The following is a 12,417-nucleotide window of genomic DNA, read 5'->3' as shown; positions in this document are numbered from 1 at the left end:
TGAAACTTGGGGGGCAGTGGGGAGGGCTCACAGCAGGAGGTGAATGGCGGGCAAGTGAGGGAAGCTTCATCTGCATTTACAGCCGCTCCCCATCGCTCACATCAGACACGCACCCCTGCCCCCGTCCATGGTGCCAAAAATGTCGGGCACCGCTGCCGCACAGTGACTGATACTCAGTGAGGCCCCGCCTGGGTGTGAAGTGCCTTCTCTTGTGTTTGTGCGTCACACACGGTCAAGTCAGTCCTCCCTATCTCCAGATTCACCCGCTTGCTGGAACTTCCCTGTGACGCCAGTGTCGATAGTGGCGGCACTGTCGGGCTGTGCACTGGCACACACAGGTGCGGGGTGGGAGCAGAAGTGCAGGCCGGTGTGCACGTCCGGCCGAGGCGAGCAGGCGGTGCTCCTCCTCCTCTTTCCGCGCTCGTTCTGTAAGCACGTGCCTTTTCGCGGAATGTTCAATGCTGTTTTTCACATCTTTGTGGGTTGTCTTGGCAATTTTATTTTCTAAAATGGCCCCTACGTGTAGTACTGAAGGTCGTCTGGTGTCCTAAGTCCAAGAAGGCTGTGACGTGCCTTACAGAGAAAATATGTGTGCTAGATAAACTTCAGGCATGAGTTATAATGTTAATGAATTACCAGTATAGACTCAATAAGGTATCTTTAAACAAACACCTAAAACAAGTTTATGTATTGATCGGTTAATGGTAATTTTTTGATCAGAGGCTCACTGGAACCCAACCCTGTATTCGCCCTGGAGCAGTGATTGACTGACTCATTGTTTGCAGTGACTTTGTAGACCATAGCTACCTCGATTGATGAAAACAGACATCTATTTCACTCCTTCCTGCCTTATTTTGATTTGCTAATTATGATTTTTGCAGGTATATTCATGGACATATTGGCTTGTACTTTCATTTTTTTGTCCTTGTCAGATTTTGGTATCAGGGTTATGCTGCTCTCATGAAATGTGTTTGGAAGGGTGCCTTTTTCTAACATCTGAAAGAATTCGTGTAACATTATTTCTTTAAATGGTTTGGAGCTGCCTGGGCCTAGGGTTTAGTTTTGTTTTATTTTTGTGGAAGGTTTCAATTATGAATTCAATTTATTTAACATATAGAGGTCTCCTTAGAGTTTCTGTTTTGATAAGACTGTATTTCTGCGGAGTTCATCATGCTGGCAATGCTGTTAGGATGCCTTCCTACTATCTTGGTGTCCATGGGGTCCGTAGGATGTCCCCTTTGAGGTTCCTGATGCTGACAATTTGTATTTTCTCATTTTTAATTATCCCTTGATCAGTCTTATTTTGGGGTTTATCAATTTTATTACTTTTTATGAAGAACTAACCTTATTGATTTTTCTCTGTTGTCTGATTTCTGTTTGATTCTTATTTTTATCTTTATTTCCTTCCATTTTATTTCAATTTAATCTGTTATTTTCTAGTTTCCATTGTGTTATCTTTTTGGACCCATAGGTTAATTAGAAATGTTCAGTTTAATTTCCTAACATTAGAGTTTTTCTAGTTTTCCCTCTTTGACTACTTTCTAATTGAACCCCACTGTGGTCAGAGAACATAGTCGCTGATTTCAGCCCTTTGAAAAAGGGCCAGTGTTTAGTTTGTTTTGGTAAATGTTCCACGTGTTTGAAAAGAATGTTTGTTTTGCAGTTGTTGGGTGGTGTTTTCTATAGATTTCTCTTAGATCAACTTGGTTAATTCTCACTTTTTTTTGGTGGCTGGTTCTAGCTTGTTCTGTTAGCTACTGAGAAAGATTGTTCTGTCAATTTTTACTTTACGTTGAAGTTCTATTGTTAGGTGCATACACATTCAGATTGCTTTGTCCTCATGTTGAATTGTCTTTCATCATTACAAAATGTCCCTCCCTGTGTCATAATACTTTTTGCCTTAAAAAAATCGCTAATCTGCTGTAAATGTGACCATGCCAGCTTTTTACTGGTTTGTTCAGTGCTTGTGTGGTTTGTCTTTTCCCATCCTTTCACTGTCTGCCATCCTGTGTTCTTTTTTTCTTTTCTTTGTCTGTCTTTCTCTTTCTTTCTTTTTTTTTTTTTTCAGACAGGGTCTTGCTGCCAACCGGCCTGGAGTGCAGTGTCACAATCATAGCTCACTGCAGCAGTGAACTCCTGGCTCAAGTGATCCTCCTGCCTCAAGCCTCCTGAGTAGCTGGGACTACAGGCATGTGCCACCTCTCCTGGCTAATTTTTCTTTTTTTTATGGAGATCGGGTCTCATTATGTTGCCCAGGCTGGTCTCAAACTCCTGCCATCAAGTGATCCTCCTGTCTCAGTGTCCCAGAGTGCTGGGATTACAGGCATGAGCCACTGTGCTGGGCTCATTCTGTTATATTTGAAGTGTATTTTCTGTAAATGGCACGGTTAGATCTTATTTTTTGTTTGGTATGATAATCTTTGTCTTTTAATAAGAGTTTTTAGTCCATTTATACTTTTTGGATTACTTGTGTATCATGTAATTATGAAAACAATTGGGCTTAATTTACCATCTTGTTCTTTGCTTTCTGTGTGTTCCATTTGTTCTTTTATTTTTTTCTTGTCTTCTGGATTAATCGAATAATTTCACTCTATTTTGTCCTTCTGTTTCAGCTCATAAGTTTTAGTTTTTGTATTAACTTTTTTAGTACTTAACCTAGAGGTTGCAACATGAATTCTTTACTTATCAGAGTCTGTTTTAAATAAGGACATTCTAGTTCCCCTACAATTTAAGAAGCGGTGTAACTCAGTTAACCATTGTTCCTTCTGTATGGCACAAGATCACAACGTTGTTGTTTTAAACAGTAACATTCTTGGTATTATCTACAGGCTACCTCCAGCTTCCAATTGGGATCATGTCCTTCAGCTTGAAGAATTTACCTTTTCACATTCCTAATGCTAGGATGCTGGTGATCAGTTCTTTCAGCTTTGTCTGAAAAGTCTTGATTTTGCTTTCATTTTTTGAAGAATATTTTCATGGGCATATATTTCTAGGTTTGAAGGGTTTTTTTCTTTCCACACGTAAACAGTTTCATTCCACTGTCTTTTGGCTGCTGTTATTTCTGTTAAAACGTCAGAAGTCTGTCCTCCTCCTTCCTTTGAAATTGTTGTGCCCTTTTTCCTCTGCATTCTTTTGAAATTTTTTCTTTTTCTTTTTCTAGCAGCGTGTCTGTGATATGCCCATCCACATGCATCCTTGTATTTCTCTCTGTTTATCCGAGTTTCCTGGCTCCATGAGTTGGTGTCATTCATCAAATTTTGGAGAATTCTTGGCCATGAATCTCTTCAGATTTTGTTCTGCCTCATTCTTTGCTTCTCCTAAGTCATTTACACACATCCAAGGGTGCTTGACTGACTTATGCGTCTCCTAAATTATGTTCTTTCCCTTTATACAGTTTTGTGGTTTTTTAAAAATTGGTTTCTTTCTGATTTCACTAATTCCGTCTTGTGCCGTGCCCATGCTGCTGGTAAAGCCACCCAGTGGGTTCACGTGTTCGGGTATTTTATTGTCCAGCCTGAGAATGTCTTTCGTATAAATTTCAGATCTCTACTGGAATTCTCCAGCTTTTCATCTGTTTTGTCCTTTTCTCTGTGGTCCTTAACATACTGATTGTATTTATGTTAAAGCCCTTGTCTGCGGGCTCTAACGTCCAGCCGTTCGTGGGTCCGCCTGTGTTGTTCACCGTTTTCCTCGCGCGTTTCCCTGCCCTTCACGTGCCAGGCGGCGGTGATGTTACTTTTCTCCAGAGATGTGCTGCTCTTTTCTTGGGGACCAGCGAGTCCAGGCAGGGGCTCAGGTGTCGACTGTGGAGATGAGGGAGGTGGCCAGTCTGCGCGCTGTCCCCCAGGGGCTGTGGGCACCAGGAGAGGCTGCTGCTCGGGTTGGCGTGGCACCAGCCCAGGAGTTGTTTGTCACCATGTCAGTTCCCCAGCAGTAGGGACTTTCCAGTGTGGAGCAGTTTTCGCGAATGTATTTTTCACTTTTCTTCTAATGCGCTGGTTTTGTTTGTTTGCTTTTGGTTGGTTGGTTGGGTTTAGTTTTTGATTCCTGTGACTCTTTCCTGGGTGATCGAGAGGCGCTGGCACTTGGGCCTTCCCAGGCCGGGCCGGAGCTCTCCCTCCTGCCTCGTCCCTAGTCCCTAGTCAGCGCCCCCAGCGGGAGGCTGCCCCTCCCTGTGCTGACAGCCGACTGCACCGGAGTTGGTTTCTCTTCCTCCCCTCTCTGAGGGCGTCTGCCGCCCCCACTAGCCACCGTGGGCAGGACATCTTCCCCGTGGCGATGCACACTCTTAGAGTGGCTCCTGTGCCTGCGGCTGGGATGCCAGTTGCTGTGGGAGCTCCTACCCTAAGCTAGACTGCTTGTCTGTGGGATCCAGATTTCAGCTGCCTTAACTGAGTCTGGGGTCTCCTTGCTGCTCCCTCAGGCCTCTGTGCATCTAGGGCTCTCGTGACTGTGCAGCCTTAAGTCAGTCTCGCCTCACAGTGTGCCCCTCCCCAGAGTCCTTGCTCAGAAGTCGCCTCTGACTCCCTGGTTGGATCAGGCACCCCTGCTGGCTGCCCACGGCTTCCCGTGCGGTGTTGTCACGCTGACCACTCTGGGCCTGATGGCCTCTCAGCCTGTGTTTGGGTGCCCAGAGCCTGCCCTGGACCCGCTGGTTCCGTTGAATCAAGTGCGGCAGCACCGGGCCCAGGCCGCAGAAGAGGGAGGAGTACGGTAGTACCTGTCCCCTGCCTGGAGTTGCTGAGACGGCACACCCTGCTCGTCCTGGGTGCAGAGCGTGTGCCCGCAACATGACCCTTGCCCTCTTCTCGTGCAGTCTATGAGAATGAAGACCAGCTGCTCTGGGACCCCAGCGTCCTTCCCGAGAGGGAGGTGGAGGAGTTCCTGTACAGGGCAGTGAAGCGGAGGTGGCATGAGATGGCTGGGTCTCAGCTCCCAGAGGGAGAAGCCGTGAAAGACAGTGAGCAGGTGGGGGCCGCGCTGGGGGCTGTGGGGCTGGAGCACCCTGAGCCAGGGGTCACACCGCTGCTGCCTCCAGGGGCCAGGCAGGGCAGAGTGAGGGGAGGGGACAGGACCGGTTGGGGTGGGCCAGGGGCTGGAGCCAGCTATGCCAGGTCGGAGGGGGCACCTGCCCAGCGTGTCCAGCATGGTGTTACTCAGATCCACTTGGGGAGGGGTTGTAGATCCTCCCCGATGTCACTTCTGGGATGGTGGCGTAGACATCCCCGTGTCACCTGGGGGCAGGTGGTATAGAAGACACCCCCGTGTCACCCCTGGGGTGGTGGCGTCGGTGCCCCTTGTCGTTGGCTCCTGGAGTGATCAGAAAGTTACCACATCTGCCCCAGGCACTGTACGAGCTGGTAAAATGCAACTTCAACGTGGAGGAGGCCCTGCGGAGGCTGCGGTTCAACGTGAAGGTGGTCAGAGGTGAGCCACAGCCCGGCCCCCCCCAGCGCTGCCCCCGGGCATGGCTGACCTGCCGCCTGGCCCTGTTTGCAGATGGGCTGTGTGCCTGGAGCGAGGAGGAGTGCGGGAGCTTTGAGCACGGCTTCCGCGTGCACGGGAAGAACTTCCACCTGATCCAGGCCAACAAGGTGAGCACGCCGCCCCGTCTGGCTCCACCAGGGCTCCTTGGTCTAGGGGGGGCCCGGCACCCTCACCTTCCACTCCTGGCAGCAGGTGGGGGCACAGCAGTCTCACAGCAGACGCGGCCGGGGCCTGGAGCCCCATGTCCACGCCTTGCCCCGTGCCTGGTGCTCTCTTGCCCAGGTCTCCTCTGCCCATTTTCCTGGGCCCCTGCCAGTGACCAAGAGAACAAGCCTTCAGTTTTGGGAAAGAATTTGCCAAAAGGCGAATTCTAGTAGTCATTCTTGTCTCGTGCTCCACCCCAAGGACACGGGCACCGAGTCTTCCTCTTCGTGTCCTTAGAGCAGAGCCTGCTGGCTCCGTGCCCGGCACCGACCCCACAGTGGGGCCCCAGCCTGGACCCTACCTCTGCCTGATGCCCTGAGGATCAAGGACCCGGGTCTGGTTCTCTCCTCCAAGGACCTGGTTGTAGGGGACTGGGGTTGCTCAGGTGACGGTGCCCAGTGCTGTCCCAGGCAACGGTTGACCCTCCTGTCAGATTTCAGCGAGGCACGTACGCTGAGCAGGTCAGCCAGACCGGCTGCGTCTGTGACAGGATGCGTTGGCCGGCACACCTACTCGTGCATAGGCGGGGGGCGTGTGGCCCACGAAGCCTGAAGTATTTTCCACTTGGCCCTTTATGGAAAACCTCCCTTGGTGCCTTTAAAGTGTGCCCGCAAGAGAGGTTGCCTCGGACTTGTTCCCAGGCAGGCCTGGCCAAGCCAGACGGGTCCTCGTGTGGTTTCCCAAGGTTGGTCCCAGTGTCGTCATCCCCCATTCTGGTTGGCAGCAGGTTTGTTAGCCCAGAGGCTGTCCAAGCAGGGATCTTTTCTGCGGTTGCCAGCTGTGGGCACAGCCCTGGGTTTGCTGTGGCATGAGCCTCCCGTGTGGAGACGCACTGAGCGCCCTGGGCCGCCCTGCACACCCCATGGCGCAGGAGGCGTCTCCAGATGCGCATCCAGCTCCGTGTCAGACACACTGAGCGTGAACACGCACTTGCTGTGTGTATGTGACACGTCGTAAATGGAACTTTGAGTCTGGGCTCCACAGAACCTACACGTGTCCTTCGATGGCGTCTTGTGTAGACTCAGAAGTTTGCACTCTGAACGCAGGGTGGTGGCAGTAGGAGAGGAGGCTCCCTGGCGGGCCGCATCCCTGAGCCCCAGGGTCCTCGTTGCCACCCCGAGCTCAGCCTGCGGGGGCAGCAGGCAGGCCCAGCTGTCCTGGGTTCGTGGTCTGGGATTCGTGGCCTGGGATTCGGGAGGCAGGCCCTGGACGGGGGAACTTGGAGGGTTCATTTGCGTTGTTGCTGCTGCAAAAGGAAGGGAGGGAGTCCCAGGGCAGGAGGGGCTCTGGTGGGGGTTGCAGCAGGAGACAGCACCAGAGTGCTTCAGGCGAGGGACGAGCCCCACAGCAGGGACACCTGTGACCCCCAGACGGGGCTTGAGGGGGCTGTGGGGGGGTCTCGTTTTGTCTGAGCAGTAGGTGCTCTGCCCACGAGTGCTGTCCTGGGGGCCCAAGGTGTCGTCCTGGAGCGGAGACTGGCAGGTAGGGGCCGAGACGATGCCCGACCCATCCCCACAGGTGCGCACGCGGTCGGTGGGCGAGTGTGTGGAGTACTACTACCTGTGGAAGAAGTCGGAGCGCTACGACTACTTCGCCCAGCAGACACGGCTGGGCCGGAGGAAGTACGTCCCGTCCGGAACCACGTGCGTGCAGCGCTGCTCTCAGCAGTAACGACGCGGCGGCTGCCCCCCCTGCGGCCGGGGGCGGGCATGGTGGGGCGCCTGGGCGGCCTCCCGGGTGGGGTGCCCACCTCCCTGCTGCCCTGCCTCTCATGGCACCCTCTCCCCACAGGGACACTGACCAGGACCTGGACAGCAGCGACCCTGACGGCCCTGGCCGCGCACGCCCTGAGCATGACGCCCTGGCGGGGCTGCACACAGGTGAGCTGTGGGGCAGCAGCTGGTCTGGGAGCTGTGAGGATGGGGGCCCTCCTCTCCAGCACCCTGAGGAGCTGGCATCTGCCCGGTGGGAGTCAGTGCCGCCCCCCACCCCTGCTGTGAGGAGGGATGGATCATGCACGCCATCCTCTGGGCCTGCTGGAGGGAGCTGCGCGGCCCCACCCCTAGAGGCCCCAGGCAGAGTGGGGGCTCCTCTTTGGCCTTGGTCTGTGGAGGGCCTGCCTGCCCCAGGTGGGGGTGCTGATCCCCAGGCGAGAGGCCATGGAGGCAGGACCAGAGCATCTCTGAGCTCTGCCCAGCGTCCGGGGCCCGAGGGCCATGCGGGAAGGAGACCCGGCCGTGGGTGGATGCTCAGTTTTTGACAGTGACCCGCAGAGGGAAATGGGTCTGTTTGCTTAGGTAGTTGAGTCTGGTGAGGGACACCTGTTTCCAGAACCTGAGTGGTTCCGTGGTTTGCCCAGAGGTGTCCGCGACTGCCTGGTTCCCAGGTCTGCACATACGGCGCCTGCGCACTGCACGTTGGAACAAGACGGCCGCAGGATCCACGGCTGCCCTCGCTGTGCAGCGCCTTGGGCATTTTTAAAATCTCTTGTCATATTCTGTTCTGTTTCTAAAGATGTGGGTCAGGACCCACTCAGTTGATTTTACAACCTTCCAAGGCTGGGGCCACTAACCTGGGGGTCTGCAGATTTTGGAATAACGGGCTGCTTTTGTGCCTGGGCATATTTTGTGTATGTGTGGACGCCTTTTTTGAGGAGGGGTCCAGAGGCTTCAGTGGACCCGACCGAGGTTAGGCATGAGCCCTGCATGGGTCACAGCCTGGAGCACAAGTGTGACTCCAAGGGAGGTGCGTCCTCTGGGACCTTCTGCACCTCGGCAGGCTATGGGGGCCTGGCGCCCGCGATGGCCCGGCCCTCAGCTGTGCTCTCCCCACAGAGCCTCTGAACGCGGACGGCACGGCCAGTGGTCTCGGCGAGCCTGGTGTGGGCGCCGCGGGCCTCCCAACCTCAGAGCCGGGGCCCTGCCCATCGCAGCAGCTGGACGAGCCCCCTGCTGTGCCCCTGCCCAGGCGGCCCCCAGCCCTGGCCGACCCCGCCTCGTACCCGCCAGCCGCCGCCGCTCCGGAGCCAGACGCCAGCCCAAGACTGGCCGTGGACTTCGCCCTGCCTGAGGAGCTGCCCCTCATCTCCAGCCGGGTGGATCTGGGCGGGGATCCTGAGGAGGCCGTTGCCCCCGCACAGGTGGCCTTGTCGGTCACCGAGTTTGGACTCATCGGCATTGGGGACGTGAATCCCTTCCTGGCCGCCCACCCAGCGTGCCCTGCGCCCGGGCTGCACGCGGAGCCCCTGTCACAGTGAGTGCCGCCCTCCAGTCTGGGGGCTGAGCTGAGGGCAGCAGGGAGGTGTCAGCCTAAGCGAGGTGTGGCCACGTGGAGCAAGCTCTGTTTCTTTAGTTTTCTGGGTTTAGTTTGCTGTATTTATTTTTTTGACTAGATAACATATTCATAGGGTTCAGAAGGCAGAGGGCACAAGTGGGGTGAGCCGGGCTCCCCGGCACTGCCGCCTGGTCTGTTCAGGCTCTCGGGGGAGGCGGGGTGGGAGCCTGGGCTGCGTGGGGCTGCACTGACCTCTCTGGTCCTGTCGGTCTCTCCTCTGCAGCTGTAACGTGATGACCTGTTGATTCCTGGCGTGGGTGGGTGCGTGTGGCCTGGACTGGACTTGGCGCTGCCACCAAGCCGGCCCTGTCAGTCTTCCTGACCCTTCCCCCCTCGGGCCTCGGGGCAGTACCTTCTCTGCTTCAGAACACGTCAGGACCAGGGCGAGGTGGCCGGGCCTCCAGCCCTTGCCCCTCTCCATACAGACTGGACCAGGGCCACGTGGGCCCCTGCCATCGGCGCCCGGCACTGCCACCTGGCTCCAGGCTGTGCCCCACGGGACTCACCACCTGGCAGTGGGTACGGAGAGGGCCTGGCCCTCGGACGCAGGGCAGAGCTGCCGCCTGGGCCCGTCCAGCCAGCAGAGGCGAGGGGAGACGGCAGGACGCCCTACCCGCACCAGCAGCCTCTGCCCAGGGCGCCCTCAGCCCTGCTTGCTCTGTCTCCCCACCCCGGCCGGGCCGTGGGCCACCCCAGCCCTGGGGTCGGCGGGCAGCTGCTACTCAGTGCCAAATCCTGGGGGCACAGAGCCATATACCTCGCTGTCCGCCCCCACCCGGCCTCACCCTCCGCCCCTGTCGTCTCCACTTCAGGAAAAGCCGCACTTTACACCCCACCTGCCTCCTCCTCCTCTCCAGCCCTGGTCCCCGATTCACAGTCGGGCTGGGGGCCCCTCGGCAGCCCTGGCGTGGGTCGAGGAGACGGGTGACCTGCACCCCCGCTGCCCCTCCCCTGGCACCAAGGCAGGGAGCCTCCGGAAGCGACGCCGAGGGGCTGGACTCCAGCCTGTTCCCCTGACCCTGTAGGTCTTTCTGTTGGAAGCTTCCCAGCAAGGTGGTTTGGGGTCCTTGTCCTCCTCTTTCCCGCCTCCTTTGTTTATTTATGTTTCTGTTTACAAGTTGGAGTGAGGTCCTGGGGGCAGGGCAGCTCGCCCGGCCTGGCGTCGTCCACAGTGTTGTTTTGCTCGAGCCCTTTGCAGAGTTGGACTCGGCCACCCCTCACCCCCACCAAGGACCACACTGTGAAGTGATAACTGCCTTGAACCCCTCTTGCTGTTTTATTTATTAAAGTTGATTTGAAGCCCAGGGGGTGCCTCGTGCTGGGTCAGGAGGGGCTGGGAGTGCAGGTCAGTCGTCGTCTCCAGTGGGCCCTGGGCCTGCGGGGGTCCGTGATGGGTTGTGGCCAGCAGGCAAGGTCCGTTGCAAACTGTGTGCGTCAGTGAGGAAAGCCTGGGCGTGATGATGGGGGGTGAGCGGGGGCGCGTCTGGGCAGAGGGGCTCAGGCAGCCTCCTGGAAGCAGGGGCCGAGGGTGCGGAGCAGGAGGAGCCGGGCAGGCTCGGGGACAGCAGGCAGCTGTGGGGCCGCTGGAGGCAGAGGGAGGGTGGGCCAGCGTGGGCGAGGCGGGGGCCCGGTCGCTCACGGTTTCCCTCAGGACTGGACAGGTATTCCGTCTCCGGTTTGCACTACTCCCAGCAGCATGTCTTCTCTTGACTTTTTTCTTCTGACTGCTTCAAGATTTTTCTCCGTATCACTGGTTTTGAGCAGTTTTTGAGGATGTGTGCATGCAGCGTGTAGCCCTTTGAGACGGGTTCCTTTGGCACGCGTGTCTCTTCACGGCTCAACAGCTTATCTGTTTTCTCGCTGAATAATACTCCACCGGCTGCACCACAGTTTGTTTATCCACCCACCAGCCGAAGGACGTCAGTTGCTTCCCGGTTTTGGCAGTTGCGAGTAAAGCTCCTGGAAAGCACACGTGCAGGCTTTTGTTTGGGCGTAGTTTCCGGCCCGTCGGGGTAAACACCAAGGAGCGCAGTTGCTGGACCGGACGGCCCGAGCGCGTTTGTCGAGAGACTGCCGGGCTGCCTCCCAAAGTGGCCGTGCGACGTTGTGTTCCTGTTGCTCCACGTCCCCACCAGCATCTGGTGGTGTCACTGGTTTGCAGTTTGGCCTTTGAAATGCGGTTTTCCGCAGCCTTTTGAAGACCTGTGTTTCTGCACATTTCTGGTGCCTGTCACTTCTTCCTGCAGACCCCAGGCTGCAAGGAGAGACTCTTTCTTCCGGTCTTGAAGCGCTGCCTTCAGTGTTTATTGTGCTGTAGGTCTGCCGCCAGGGAACTCCCTTAGCTCTGATTTGGATGAAAACGCTCTAATTCCACCTTCATTTTTGAAGCACATTTTGGCAGAATATGGAATTATACGTGGACTTTTTTTTCTTTTGAACATTTTAAAGATATTCCTTTTACTCCTGGTTTCTGTTTTTCCTGATGAGAAATTTTGTCACTCTTTTATTTCCCTAAATCTGAGATCTCTTTCCTCTGAATATATACGTGAGTTTCTGTGTTTGGACTTAGCAGTTTATAACATGCCCGGGTCTAGTTTCCTGCACGACGACGTGGACCTGACGGTGGACGTCCTTCACCAGGCCCCGGAGTCTTGGCCTTCGCTTCTTCAGTCACTTCTGATGCCGAACTCTCCTTCATCATTTTGAGTCTGTGGTCACACGAGTCACAGCCCCGGGTGTCCTCCCACAGGTCTCCAGTGATGTGTGTCGGCCCCGGCTGTCCTCTCACATCTCCAGACATATGTGTCGGCCCTGGGTGCCGTCCCATGGGTCTCTGTAAGTTTTATTCTTTGCTTTCTGTTTCCATTCGAACGATTTGTGTTCACTTGTCTTTGAGGTCACCTAGCCTCTTTTCCAATATTCCAGATTGCTGTTTAGTTCATCCCACAGAGTGTTAAATTCTCAAAATGTTTATTTTATTTTCAGTATTTGTACTTTTGGGTATTTCAAATTTCTCTGCTGAAATTCTTCATTTCTTCACCTTTCTTCCCATCTTTTCTTCTACAGTCTTTAAACTTTTTCAGTAACTACTTTAAATGTTGCTATTCTTTTGTTTTTTATTTTATTTTTTTGTTTTCATTTTTTGAGACAGAGTCTCATTCTGTCACCCAGCTGGAGTGCAGTGGCGTCATCATTGCAACCTCGAACTCCTGGGCTCAAGCGATCCCCCCGCCTCAGCCTCCTGAGTAGCTGGGACTACAGGCGCACATCATCACACCTAGCTAATCTTTCTGTTTTTAGAAGAGACGGGGGTCTCACACTTGCTCAGGCTGGTCTCGAACTCTTGACCTCAAGCGATCCTCCCGCCTTGGCCTCCCAGAGTGCTGGGATTGC

General features: G+C 54.9%; 1 protein-coding gene across 1 annotated transcript in view; it reads left to right on the top strand.

Moving 5' to 3' along the window:
- The window catches only part of MIER2 (mesoderm induction early response 1, family member 2), a 29,800-nt gene extending 19,515 nt beyond the window's left edge, over positions 1 to 10,285 (top strand). The window contains exons 8-14 of the mRNA XM_012645481.1: positions 4,817 to 4,968; positions 5,346 to 5,427; positions 5,500 to 5,594; positions 7,210 to 7,334; positions 7,483 to 7,571; positions 8,526 to 8,943; positions 9,248 to 10,285. Coding sequence (XP_012500935.1) covers positions 4,817 to 4,968; positions 5,346 to 5,427; positions 5,500 to 5,594; positions 7,210 to 7,334; positions 7,483 to 7,571; positions 8,526 to 8,943; positions 9,248 to 9,269 — 983 coding nt within the window. The 3' untranslated portion in view covers positions 9,270 to 10,285. The remainder of the gene's footprint in view (positions 1 to 4,816; positions 4,969 to 5,345; positions 5,428 to 5,499; positions 5,595 to 7,209; positions 7,335 to 7,482; positions 7,572 to 8,525; positions 8,944 to 9,247) is intronic.
- The last annotated feature ends 2,132 nt before the right edge of the window (positions 10,286 to 12,417 follow it).

The sequence above is a fragment of the Propithecus coquereli genome, unplaced genomic scaffold (assembly GCF_000956105.1).
Source record: "Propithecus coquereli isolate 6110/MARCELLA unplaced genomic scaffold, Pcoq_1.0 Scaffold232, whole genome shotgun sequence".
Taxonomy (NCBI): domain Eukaryota; kingdom Metazoa; phylum Chordata; class Mammalia; order Primates; family Indriidae; genus Propithecus; species Propithecus coquereli.
Note: the sequence above shows the minus strand (reverse complement) of the source record. Positions and strands in the feature narration are given on the sequence as shown.